A 14,338-nucleotide genomic window follows, 5' to 3' on the forward strand; every position below is an offset into this window, starting at 1 on the left:
ATATATATATATATATATATATATATATATATATATATATATATATATATATTAACATTGAAGCAAACCTTAAATCAAGTTGCGCACCCTGAAGGCATTAGGGTCCCAATTGTCATGTAACGTTGGAACATATGGAAGATGTCACCATACTTTACCAAATTCATGCATGCTTCTGCACTCTTTCCATCAGCATATGATTCCCAAACACTACATGTTATTTCCCTTTGATATTGGGCTCCTTGAGTACATACACTACATGACACCATGTGCATGTCACATGTCATTTCCAATGTCAAATAATACATTTTATCGTTTTTCTCATCGCATGTCTTTTCTACTTCGATGTGTCATGTTACAAAACCTTTATCAAACAAATAGTTTGAAATAAACGTTATCCAAATCCTTGCAACAAAAAATCGATTGAAGTGGCCCTAGGTTTATGGCTATTGTTATGGGAGTTCTAATTACAATGTATATGATCTACCTCTTGGTTGTTGCACTTGGGATGAGGTCTCAAGTGGTTGAAAGAATAACATATTTTTGCAAAACAAGTTGCTAGAAACTTCTAATAGCCAGTAACTTATTAAATCTATCAAATATTATTGCTTCAATGTGTTCCTCATACAATCTTTATTTACTTTATCTTTACGCTATACGTAGTAATATAACTCGAACAAATATCGATAATATTCCCACTTTTAGTTAGATATGTTAGCTCTTTCGACAAACTTCTTCCGACTTAAAAAAACTTCACGACACTTTATTGGCTTGAATCAAGACTCTCCTCAATTGATCAGCAATATCTTGCATACGAATCGGTTTCCGAAGAATTCCATTCATCCCAAATTCCAAACATCTTTCCCACAAATCTTCATCCCCACAAGCAGTCGAAGCAATGATCAAAGGCCAATTCCGGCTCCTAAACTTTCTGATTCTTGAAGCCACTTCAAACCCATCTAAATCCGACAAATGCAAATCCAAAATCAAGATTTGGTAGGCGGCAACTGGCGGGGTGAGGGCGGTGAGACAGTTTAAACCATTGGTCACGGTGGTGACAACACATCCAAGTTTCTTGAGTAGTTTGCTAGTAACAGCCCGGTTTATATCATCTTCATCCGCTAAAAGAACTTGAAGGCCTTTCAAGATGGTGTTTGTTAGTGGGTGGTGGTGGTCCGAGGGTTCACTGGTTTCAGATCCGGCCAGCATTATTGATGGCCGGAGCTGAAACTGGAGAACCAGTGACATGCTTTGATCGAACCCGATTGGATTCGGGACTACCCAAATGTTCCCTTGCATCATCTGGTTGTTATAACAATGTCAACAAAATATAAAACAATTTTTATAATAATGTACACGACAAAAATTTTAATAAAAGAAATTCTTATAATATGTTGCTATTTTTTGCACTTAAACTAAAAAAATCATGAAAAAGTATTGTTTAAAACTAACCTGGACCAACTTTTTGCACATAGTGAAGCTCAAACTTTCCTCCGCCACCACTCTCCGGCTTCTCTGATCACCGGAAGATCTCTCCACCACCGAAAACGCATCATTTATTCCGATTTCAAACTTCACATTGACATAACCATCATTAGACTTTGACCTCCAACTCCGCCATTGTTGACTTTGACTTCCCCTCTCTCCAAAAACCCTAAAAGTCAAACACCCTCCACTATTCCCCCAACTTAAAAGATTCCCAACCATATGCAAAATCACCTGAAAAATCCTCCTTTCATCTCCCAAAACATTATCCGGTAAATATTTATCAAAATTAACCTCAAATTTATAATCTTTATAAGCACACAAACATTTCGCAAGACACGCAGCTTCTTTAACCAAATCATGAAGCCGAAACGACGTCATTTCCAAAGGAAACTTCCCGTTATCTTTTGTGGAATCATCCATGACATCGTTTATCAGAATCGAAAGCACGTTGCTGTTTTTCACCATGGTGTCGATAATAACTCGTTGTTCATCGTTTAGATTGTCGTCTTGTAGAATCGAAAGCAAACCCATGATTGAATGCATCGGTTTTCTCAAACCTGTGCTCATGACTGATTGAAACGATCTTCTAGCTTGACTTGCTCTCATGGCGTCGTGTTTAGCTTGTTGTAAAGCTTGATTTTGCGCCACTAATTTGTCTCTCATAAGTCTGGATTCTTCTAGCACCGCCGCATGAGAAAGAGCCACCGCCACTTGATCGGCGACTGTTTTCAAGATCTCGAGTTCGGAATTAGTCCACGATCGGAAATTTCCTCCGGGAAGAACCAACACCAAGATCGCGTAACAAACTTGAACCATCTCCGGCGTGCCACCCTTGAAGTCCGCCACACGAAGCATCGGCATTCGAATCGCCGCCACACCTCCCGGCGGATCTAACCCACCGCTGCTCAACGCCGAAAGTCTTGATTCACGATCGAGTAACTTCACCACTTCGCTTCTTTTAATCTCTTGAACATCAGAATCTTGAATCGGGATGTAAAAATCGTTGATTGTTAAATTCTGTTCAACCCCTTTTAACTGATGAGTCAAATTCATGACAGTTTTAGCTTCATCAGGCATCCAAATGGCGCAATTTTGTAAATCCAAAGTCTCTGATAACTTATCGAGAGTTGTGTAAAGAATGGTGTGTCGATCGAGGGACTTTCGGATTTCATGAGTCAGCATTCTGACATGCCACCCGGCTTCTTTTTGTTTCTTGATCATTCCCATTTCTCTTCCGAGATCCCAAAACTTCTTTCTCAACATAAATTCACGAACTTTAACTTTTAAAAGAAGTGGGATTAGAGTGATTAGGGTAATCGCTGTAGCGAATGAGACTAACGCTGTGAGGAATTTGAAAATGGTGAGTGCGAGCATGAGTTGAAAAGGGTGGGCATTGTAAGTCCATCCGTTGAGTAAATGTGTCATTCCACAGAGAACGATGAATAAGATGAATTGAAAGAGAACCCATTTGAAAGGAACATTTGAACAGCTTACGAAGTAAAGAAGTTCGATTGGAATCGAGAAATAAGCAACTGCGATTAAGAAATCACTCACTCTTTGGGTTTCCATGATGTTTTTGTACCCGAAAAAACCTTCAAGCTCGCAGTTACAGCTTGAATATCCATTATCGGATGCAGAAACAGAGACCAAGAACAGGAAAAGTAACATGAAATTTGGTAATTTTCTCGACATTGGGTGAGTTAAACGCGTTATGTTGGATAATTTGATTTGATTAGAGAGAATCATCGGTTTCTTTGAAGACTATAGCATCCTGTTCTTCAACGAGAGAAAACAGAATGAAAAAGGGAAAGGATTAATCAACCAGAAATGGAAAATCGACGAAACCCTTTTCAGAAATTGAATCAAACAGTTCAAATTTCATAACCTCAGCTTGTAATTTGTAAATTTCAACAGATTTCAGTAGCGAAAACCGTTCTAAATTGCTTAAGTTTCCTCAAAATTCTGCAGATTATACACTAAAAACAAGAAACTACTAAAAATAGAAATCGATGAAAAAGCGAAAATGTAGGCAGAAGATATGAATTGTACCTTGCAAGAAATGCAACCCGTTTCTCCTCATCAATAATGGGAAACAAAATTCTTTAAAAATCAAAGTTCCATAGCGTTCTGAAACACAAAATCTGGGTCTCTAATGAAATAAACTTTTTTTTTTCCTTTTTCTTTTGAGAAAAACCCAATTCAGGAAAATTCCCTCATGGTCGAATTGAATTAGTGGAAATCAATGGAGAAACGCCAAGATTTTGTAGCTTTTTCCACATAAAGTCTGAAGAAAACTCTGAATAGAATAAATAAAAAGATGCATGCACCCACAACTGTTTTTCGCTATCCCCACACAACTAGAGTACTGAAGTTTCGGAAGGGGAAAGGGTCGAGATCGAGAGAGATGGGTTGGATAGATTAGTAGGCGCCGTTGTTTTGGGTAGAGGAGAGAGAAATGGAAAACAAAAAGAATTAAGAAAATTCTTCTTTAAAATTATTTATTTATTTTATATAATAGAAAATAAAAAATTTGGTTTATGTAGTTTTCAGATTTTTTTTTTTTTGTTATCGTACGTGATTTTCAAAACTTTAGGATATAGGCCTTTTCTTATGCTTTTTATTATGGTATGGTAGGTCTTTGTCAAATCTGAAATTACTATACTATCCTTTTGTTATAATTACTTTTTAAATTTTCTTTTATTAATTATCAATTTAAAAAACAAATGTCTATAAATGGTCCGTAAGCGTCACATAATTTTTTACCATAAAAATGTGGTTTCTTGTGAGACCCAAGGAGTGGTGCAACATCTTATTTTAAAAAAATTAATTTAAATAAAAAATTTAATTTTCTCTCCCTCCCAATCACAAAACGTGATCATTTTTTACCACACTGCGGTCCAAACCGCATCCATGGGCGGTGTTCGCTACCTAGGTGGCAAAACCACATTCCCTTTACCGCACCACTCCCCAAGTCTAACATCAGTGAAATGTCAACATTGTTTCAAAAATAACCCCACTTACAAATTAATAAATACTTTGTAAACACTTTTTATCGTTTAAAAAATTATAGTCAATTTATTTATTATTTTATACAATCATTCACATAACTATTGAGTACTAAGACAAAAATATTATTGAAAAAGAAAAGCAAATTAATGATGGGGTCTATTGCTTGAATTTAAACCTGACAATTCGTGTATTCGTGTCATGAAAACGTCTCAACCATGAATTTAACACGATACGATAACATGATAAGAAATAAGTTTTATCTTAATTTTCAATAAGTATTCGTGGCGTGTCGTATCTCTCAAATATTCATGTATTTGTGTCTCGAATTGCCAGGTCTTCTTGAATGTTTTTCACATAATGAAAGACCAAGATAATGTGACATGATTTTATGGTGATTCGACAAGTTGATATACCATCTGAAAGGACCGATGCAGATGGTCTTAACCCCATCATTTGTTATGATAAAGGTCTTATGGACCAATGCTACTTGAATGTTTTTCATAAGACTTGCAAGAACATATACATTTACAACACTATGATCCTCTTTCGAGTAATTCTAGTATAAAAAATGTTTTCTTTTTTACAACGAAGCACGAGTTATCGGGTTAGGACCTGATTCTTGCTCATTTTTTTTATTAAAGAGTGTGATTTGTTTAGTTTGGTGATGTTGGTTTGAGTTTGAGAAAAATATTCATTTTCATGTAATTAGTGTTGGTTTAGATACCAATGTTCGTGTAGGAGTAGCATTAGTTCACATGTTGAGAATGGCTCACTATCGGTTATTTGGCTATTTTATGGAATAAAAGTAGAATGTTATAATTAATGAATTTTTAAAATAAAATATCTTAATAAGAATATTATATGAAGAGAAAATATAATATGTACATATCTTGAAATATACTTTGTCATTTCGTAGTACAAAGTTCTAATAAGGAAACTTTGAAAGTACACTTTCTTAATCTCTTGCAACCTTGAGTTTCTAACAAAGAGAAAAGATGACATCTAGGACATGAAGAAGGAGATAAGCACTAAGAAAATACAACATAACAACAACAAATTTAGACAACTCTAATTTGAGGATAAAAGAATGTTTCGTCTTAAATCCAAATATATATATATATATATATATATATATATATATATATATATATATATATATTAAAATGATTAATTTAGCCTTATCGTATATCAAAAGGTCATTAATCAAAATCATGAGAAAAACATTGACAAAATTTGCAAATTTTCATTTAGACCGATGTAAATTGAATTTACTTACACACAATGATATGTTTATTGGCATGTGTATCTATTCATTTAATCATTTGAATATTGTTTTGTGGCCAATTTAAATATGACTACTGTTGAAGGGTATTTAAGTCATTATACCATTAGATATATATAGATAACAATAGCTATCTTTCTTTGTCTATTTCCTTTCAACGGAACGTGACATTCTATTCCTTTTTATTAAGGAAGTTTATGTACCTTCTTAAACTATTGTGCTAAAGTTGCTACCTACTTTCTCACGTCACTAATAACACTTCAATATCTGGAATTTTTTAATTAGGTAAAATAATACAATTCACATCAACATAAAACAATCAAAATTTAACAAGAAAAACAAATCTTTACTTAAAGACGGAAAATAAATAATACCTTGTTAATGTGTTCTTGAGAGATAGATACAATCTTAATAATAAGATTTTGTGAGTATAAGGCGTGTAACTCGTTTTCTAGAACATAAAGAATGTTCCTATACTAGTGGGAAAATCTGGTTCTTGGCGGTTACATCCTGATTTGGCGCCACAACTGTTAGTTAATGGACATAACTATCGTCTGCATCATCATCATGTCATCAAGTGATTTATGGTGGGAAAATGCATGGCTAGATTCATACCCCATGTAAAATTTTGTTTTATGTTCATGAGCGCTACCCCATGGAACCCTGCACCCAGGGGCGCTGCCCCTTGGAACTCCGTCTGCTGAACGGTTAGCGGAACCACCGCCAGGGGTGCTGCCCCTTGGACCTCGGTAGGGCACTGTTTATTGGAACCCTGCACCCAGGGGAGCTGCCACTGGACCCCCGTATTCCCAAGTTCACATTTATCACTCCGAGTGTGCATGTCGCACCTCCTAGCTCGGTTAGTAAATGAAGCTCGGCCAATCTCATTATTAACAATAATTACACCAAAATATATTGATAACACTAAAATCATCAACATTCCTCCCCCATTTTAGTGTAATCCTTAATTAACTAAAACCAAACACAAAATCAAACTTATTCATAAATCAAAAATATCTTAAAGATTGAATTTTCACATTAGTATAATATAAATGTCAAATACTCGATAATCAGGATGTCCTAGGGATTGAACCCTTCAACTCATTGGAGTAACTGAAGATACTATACACATAAGTTAAACACAATACCTAATGTTTCATACTTGACACTATTACAACCATGTGTCTAATCCATTCATGAGTGCATAAAAGCCTAGCCCAAGCTTTCTGAAGCGACAACACTTCACACTCACATAGGTAATCCTTGTATATCATGCACTTTTTGATGCACTTTTCAACAAAACTATTAAGAACTTAACCAACCTACTTTAACAATACAGGTTAAATGCACATACCTTGGGATGTAGTAAAATAAATGTGCTTCGATCTCCATAAGTAAGCTTTCTACATTGAATTTAACTTCTAACATTGTATTAAAAGGGAATTGGATATGCTCCTTGGATCTTGCTAGGGGCGCTGCCCTTAGACCTCACCACGGACACCGCCCCCGGGCCCTCATATTCCCGCATTCACATCTATCACTTTGAGTGTGCACCCCGCACCTCCTAGCTCGGTTAGTAAATGGAGCTCGACCTATCTCATCTCATTATTAATAATAATTACACCAAAATATTTTGATAACACTAAAATCACCAACAATTTTTTCTTTATTACTTAAGGATCCTAAAGTAACTTGGACACCACTCCAAGCTACCGAACTCTGGATCAAAACACAATATGCTGCCCGTGGCATTCATTATTCAGGTAAAATTACTATTTTGACCCAAAGTGGAATTTTATTGCAATTTGGTCCCATTGTCACTTAAATGAGAAACACGTAACTTTGTGCTTACGCTAGGCATACTCTTTGGTATGCAGGGCATACGTAGCAAAAGTACAAGCCCTAATTTCAGGGTTTGAGCACTATTTGAGCATCATTAACTTCTCAATACCTTTTCCTTTATCAACTTTCATCTTTTGGGTTTTATACAAACAATCCTATGTGTGCATGCAACCCTAATTGGATCTATGTGTTCACTATTAGACATACAACTTTATGAACAAAATAGAAACCTGGCATGCTTCTATAATTTTCAAAATTCACATAGAAGAATAGAACACATACCTTTTGTTGTTATGTAGCAATAACAACTTGTTTCTTGAATCTCCTTAGCTTTGAAAGCAAGTACCACAAATGTAGTACCTCTAATAGCTCATAAACACACTTGAGTTAAAGGATGAATATGAGAGAGATGATGGAGGGTAACAAGCTCACAAAATCGGCTCTGCTAGGTTTTCTACAAGGGAAGGCCGATTTTGAGTGCCTTAGGGTGCTATTTATAGTTGAAGTCAACTAGGGTTTCAAGGTGGAAACCCTAATCCCTTAGCTTAGGGCCTAAGTAAACCCATGGACTCCTTTCCTTAAGCCCTTGGACGAAAACTCCTAGATCCTTCTAGGATTTTCAGCCAAGACTTAATAAAGGTGATCCAATGGCCCAAAGTCTCAACTATCAAATAATTACAAAATATCCCCTGCACTATTAATTAATTCCTTTAATCCCAAATTAATTCCTAATTAATTTCTGATTAAATATTAATTAATAATATGATTCCAAATTAATATATTATTCATATAACATATTAATAAATCATATTTATACCCCAAATTATTATTCCTAACAATAAATCAGTCTCTTTCCTTAACAGTCATCCTGTCTAGTTACCAGTATGAAGGCAACCCCAAAGGACCATGCTACAACCGGGTCAAGTACATATCAAATATAGTTATGGACTTAGACACTAATCCAACACCATCTTCCAATTCGTACCTAGCAAAACCCAATCCTTGTTGTGAGCCTTTTTGAGTTAGAGAGTGCATTTTGGTGTTCTTGAAGGAAGAAGAAGGAAGGGAAATCATCGTGGAAGCTCAAGGCATCTTGGATCCAGAAGTATTTCACCCTCAAGCATCCTTTGGAGGTATAAAGTTTGAAACTTGATGAGTTAGTTGCTTAAATCTTGTTAGCCTTGAGTTTGTGTTCATTTTTGGTCCCATAAGCTTGGTGTTCATAAGTGTGGATTACTCTAACTAGAAGAGTTGTCCTTTCAGATGTTTTTAGGTGTTAAGAACCATAAAAATGTGATCTTGGTACTTCTATCTTTTCCATGCAAGATTTATGTTGTCTTAATGGCTTATTAAGGTAGGGTTTTAGCTTTTCGACTTTGTATATCCATGGAAAGTCATGAAGTGGGAAACTTTATAACTTAGAATGATGTTTTGGTTCTAGATCTGAGTTTGGACGAAAGGTATTCAAGGAATAACCTGTTAATATGAAGATTTGGATTCAGATGGAATTCGTTGGGCATTACCAAGGCATAAGATGCACGTACTGGGATAATGTCCTATGGTTTTGGTGTCACACCCCAAAACTGGAACGGAAGAAACGTTTTGGGGTGGAGGACGTCATGTTAAGTATCACAACATATGTAGTATAGTAATCAAAGTACAACAACCATTGCATTAATAGTAATAAATTTACATAGGTTACATTTCATAGCGACATCAAAGTAAATACTGAACATAACATAGATGTAGCTGGGTTCTAGGCTGACTTCGCAAAAGCTCTCGGGATGTACCTGTCTACCGATGACCTGAGAATACAAGTTATTTTGAAAGCGAGTATCAGCATTTTTAAATGTTGGTGAGTTCATAAGTACTTAATGACATTTGTATAAATACACATTTTTATTCAAAATAACCTCATGAAAGATGGTAGTTTAGAATATACAGAGTATTAGAATTCTTTCTAGAAAATCCTATATTTTCTAAATTAAAGTAGTCTTCTACCAAGACCCAATTGTTTTGTGTTTAAACCAAGGAGTATCTCTACTAAAAGCAGTCTTCTACCAAGACCCGACGGTTTTATGTTTAAGGAGTAATTTCCCCAAAAGTACTATCATTATCAAAATATAGTTTTTACTTTAAAGGGATTGTGAGAAAAGTCACATGTAAAAATAGTAGGGAAAAATAATATTTTACTTCAGCAGAAACACTGCTGGCTAAAAGTAAATAAAACCTAGACTCCAGGCAGGACGCCTCGCAAAGCTTAAAGGTAAATAAATCATAGACTTCAGGCGGGACGCCTTGGAAAGTCTAAAAAGGTAAATGAATACATAGACTCCAAGAAATCATCGAATGGACAATACGCCTGGCTTAGTCTAAAGGAGAATAATACATAGACTCCAGGAGGGTATTGAATGAACAATACACCTGGCTCAGTCTAAAATAGAATAAAACATATACTTCAGGAAAGCATCGAATGGACAATGCACCTGGCTCAGTCTAAAGGAGAATAATACATAGACTCCAGGAGGGTATTGAATGAACAATACGCCTGGCTCAGTCTAAAATAGAATAAAACATAGACTTCAGGAAAACATCGAATGGACAATACGCCTGGCTCAGTCTAAAGGAGAATAATACATAGACTCCAGGAGGGTATTGAATGAACAATACGCCTGACTCAGTCTAAAATAGAATAAAAAGGGTGAATGTGAACTCGTATGTAACCATGATGATTGACGATTGAATCCTTGATGAGCCTCCAGGTCTCACGTAGAGTTAGTAACATTATGTCACCCATGGGACTTACCGGCTCAGACTGTAGCTAGTAGTCAGGATGCGGGAGTGTCTGTCCCGTATAGATTTATACACATGATGTCCGCTCTCCCTCTAGGAGACTCTGGTTACACAGCGATGGCGCTATGAAGCGTCGTATCGGGGAATAGTGTGTCACATTCTATTCAAAGTATTATAATGATAGTATAAACTCGCGAATGAACTGACTTTTGTGGAATTCTTCGTACTAGAAAGAGTAAATAGAACCTCCTAACTATTCCTATAATAGTTATTAAATGTGCAGGTATAAGAACAATGAATGGAAGGATGCCTTTGCTACCCAAAGAAAATGAATTGGTTGATGGAAACCTTTATGACTATATATGTATACATGATATACAACTAATAATTAAACGAACTTCGGAGGGATAACCGATACCCCAGAACCACATCCAAACAAGGAAAAGGAGATAGGGCGAGCTAGCCTTCCTAATTCCTTTAAGCATTACTTATATAACTATACATATACAGGCATGCATTTAACAATATAAAAGCATGAAAGAAACTTTGGTAAAACCTTTGGAAAACTTTACAATTAAGAATTTATGACTTGATGTTAGTTTATAAAACAAGCCTTGAAAACCTTTGGAAAATATTTTATAATCTAAAATAGAAATTTATACTTTAAAACAAGATTTGAAAACGAGATTTGAAAACCTTCAGCTGGATAAAGCAGTTTGACAAGCAAAATCTATTTTGCTATATAGTTATTAATCACATGTGATTGATCTAATAACTCTATAGTTCAACTTGTATCCCCCCCCACCATAAAAGCATTTAAAATCATTTAAAAGGTTGATTCAGGGGTATGAACTCACCTGACGTGGGTGATTCGGATGAACGGACGGTATAGGATGCTAAGTGTCAAGTGAGGACTTGACCACACACGTGAATCCTATTTAACAAGTAATGATACATTTAAGTATCTAATTAGTCATTTAACAACCAATTATGCAAGTAAGGACATCCTAAGGCATGGAAACACTTTGCTACAAGTGCTAGGAGTACCAAGGGTTGCATATAAAGAGAGTATGGCCTCACATTGGAGTTTACTCCTCAAATGGTGGCCCTTAGGGGTGTTTACGGTTTCTGGACCATAAACCCCATTAGTTTACGGCCGTAAAATCATGGTAGTGGTGTCATTGGGTGTTCAAAGGTCCTAAACCACTCAAGGAATTATGCTATACTCGAATCAAGGGCTTACGAAGTGATTGGGGCTCAAAATCGACACTTTTTGGAGTTTACGGTCCTTGGACCACTCCCTTGGGAGTTTATGGCCGTAAACACATGAATTTACGGTCGTAAAATCATGTTTTTCCATTTCTCTTGTGCTTTGGTGGTTCTAGGCTATGCATGCAAGGTTCTAGTCAGTTATACAAGCATTGGAAGGTGTTAAGGGCACTTAAACCCGCTTAGAAGGTGTTTACGGTTTTGGGAGACCTTCCTAATCCGTAAACTCATCTTTGTCCCTTCATTTCATGTTCTTGGGGTCCCTAGTTCATGCAAGTAAGGTTCTACTCCATTACACAACCATTTGAAGTCATTAGGGGCATCTAAACACCTTTTGGAGGTGTTTACGGTTTTGGGATGGCCTCCCCAAACCGTAAACCCATATGAACATGCGGAAATGATGATTTTCGGGTGTAAGCAAGTTCATACTAAGCACACAAGAAGTTAGGGCAAGTGTACTTACGTTCTAGGAGCTTGGATGATCGTTTTTGGCCAAGAACACTAGTGTGTGTTCTTGGTGTTCTTGAAGAACACTTGAAGATCTAAGCAAAAATCGAAAATCCATGGATGAAGGATGTAAAAACACTAGATTAAGTGTTATATGAACGAATCTAGGCAAGAAACACTTATGTTTTGACGAATTTTACGGAAAAGAAATATGATACTTGAGAGGATTTTGGAGTGTTCTTGAGGTGGAAGTTGGAAAAATGAGAGAAAATGACTAAATGTCATATTTATACTCTTGGGGTTTTGCGGTCGTAAACTCCGAGTTTTCTCCCGCAAACTCCAAATTTTTGGAGTTTCGCGACTTACATTAAACACGGTAACTCTAAATTTATACTTCCTTATTTTTGGTTCGCTTGACGAATATTGTTTAAAATATTCCAACGGGATTAAATCCGGCCAAAAATTTTTTTAAATAAATTTGGCTAATTTTTGGATTGCTTAATTGCGGAGTTTATACAAACGGAAATTTTGAGTTGTCACATTTGGATGAGTTGCGACTACGTCCATCATAGTAGCTGAGTATGCAGGGCATACTCAGCCAACTTGACTTTTCTTTTACTTTTTGACTTGTTGACTTTAACCTTTGACCTGGTGTTCGACCTAGGGGAATTTTTGATATCTTGAGGGGGATGAGGTTGATCATTTTCTGGAAGAATGGGGGTAATGTTTTCATTTAGAGGAGGAAGAAGGGTTGGTTGTGACGAGTTAGATAAAGTATGAGGAGTTGGTGTTAAGGAGTTGGAATTGACATGAAGCCATGTGTCAATATTAGGAGGTGAAGGAGTAGTTGAATACTGAGTAAGGCGTATGGATATACATCTTCAACAAAATGGACGTTTTGTGATGTATATATATTATTTTTGAGAGGGTCAAGTAGGTGATATTCACTTTGGGAGGAGGTGTAGGTAATGAAAATACAAGGTTTAGATCTAGATCGAAGTTTATGTTTGGAGTAAGGATGAAGCCAAAGGGTATACTAAGCAATCGACGTATTGTAATTTGTTGTAGTTTGGAAGTGTATGAAAAAGTCAGAAGTAAGGGAGTCATTTTGGAGGGTGGTGGTTGGAAGTCTGTTTATGAGATAGGTTGTGGTGGTGATTTTGAAAGACCATAATTTTAATGGCATAATGGCATGAGAAAGTAGAGACATCGTTGTTACGACTATGTAACAATGTCACCTTTCAGCATAGCCATTATGTCTGGGGGTGTGAGGATGAGAGGTGAGATGAGAGATTGCATATGAGGCTAGATGAATGACAAGTTTGATGTATCTACCACCATTGTTAGAGAATAGTTGTTTGATACTGGTCTTAAAATAATTTTACACGAGGCTTTAGAAGCGTATGAATGTTATCAAAGAAACTAATTTATGTTTTAATGGGTATATTCATGTGTATTTAGTGAAATGATTAAAAATAATAATATAATATTTGCATACATCAAATAATATAATCGAAGATGACTATATATCAGAAAACTTAATTGTAAAGGTGAGGTAGATGTAAGGGACATGTTATGAAAAGGAATCTTATGACATTATTAATGGAACAAGAGTTTCAATTATGCTTCATAGATTGAATTGTAGGAATAGTAGAATGTAAATGATGTAAAAATTGAAAATGTGGATGTCCAAGTCGATGGTCCCAAGAAATGAACTTATTGGAGTGTGTGTGAAATGTTAGAGGTTAATAGTTGGAATGAAGCTCATAGACTCCACGAATAGTCGTTCCTTATAGTAGAAGTTCTTTGGTGTTGAAGTGCTTGATTGTACATCCATAAATTTTACGCCAATTTTAAACTTTTTCAATCATAAATAAAATCAAACAAAGTTTGTTTACAAAAATGTTTTCAAATACAAATCCATCAGAGTGTCCCAAAATCATAACATAAGGATGAGGAGCGGTACGGTCATGCCTTCGCCTTGCCATGATCTCCTGAAGTACCTGAAACAATAAACTGAAAACTATAAGCCCGAGGGCTTAGTGAGCTACCCCCAAAATACCAATACCACACTGACAATACCATATCAGCAATAATCAATCAATGAATCATGCATACTGGGCCATCGGCCTAACTGGATAGCCCTATTGGGCCTACAGTCTGACTGAATCTATTCCGAGCCTTCGGCATGACTGGTCCGCCACGTAGGCC

At 36.1% G+C, this 14,338-nt stretch overlaps 1 protein-coding gene across 4 annotated transcripts; it reads right to left on the minus strand.

Moving 5' to 3' along the window:
* Positions 1 to 580: 580 nt before the first annotated feature.
* LOC145093924 (ethylene receptor 2-like) lies at positions 581 to 3,914 on the minus strand. 4 transcript variants are annotated; one of them, XM_079032169.1, is made up of 3 exons: positions 3,535 to 3,914; positions 1,450 to 3,256; positions 581 to 1,299 (listed from the first exon to the last, which is right to left on the minus strand). In XM_079032169.1, exons 2-3 carry the CDS (start codon positions 3,229 to 3,231, stop codon positions 751 to 753), a joined length of 2,331 nt encoding a protein of 776 aa, XP_078888295.1. In that variant the 5' UTR covers positions 3,232 to 3,256; positions 3,535 to 3,914; the 3' UTR covers positions 581 to 750. The 4 variants fall into 4 exon arrangements, with proteins under 4 accessions (XP_078888295.1, XP_078888296.1, XP_078888293.1 ...); XM_079032170.1 differs by having other exon boundaries at positions 1,450 to 3,261; XM_079032167.1 differs by having other exon boundaries at positions 1,450 to 3,461.
* Between the last annotated feature and the right edge of the window lie 10,424 nt (positions 3,915 to 14,338).

The sequence above is a fragment of the Lactuca serriola genome, chromosome 3, assembly GCF_051521515.1.
Source record: "Lactuca serriola cultivar US96UC23 chromosome 3, Lser_US96UC23_V15, whole genome shotgun sequence".
Lineage (NCBI taxonomy): Eukaryota > Viridiplantae > Streptophyta > Magnoliopsida > Asterales > Asteraceae > Lactuca > Lactuca serriola.

What these genes read in the sequence shown, in the direction of transcription:
- LOC145093924 (XM_079032169.1), bottom strand. Translation starts at nt 3,231, where the DNA reads ATGATTCTCTCTAATCAAATCAAATTATCCAACATAACGCGTTTAACT. An exon ending in TGTGCAAAAAGTTGGTCCAG is followed by an intron (nt 1,300 to 1,449) that starts GTTAGTTTTAAA and finishes TATAACAACCAG; the next exon opens with ATGATGCAAGGGAACATTTG.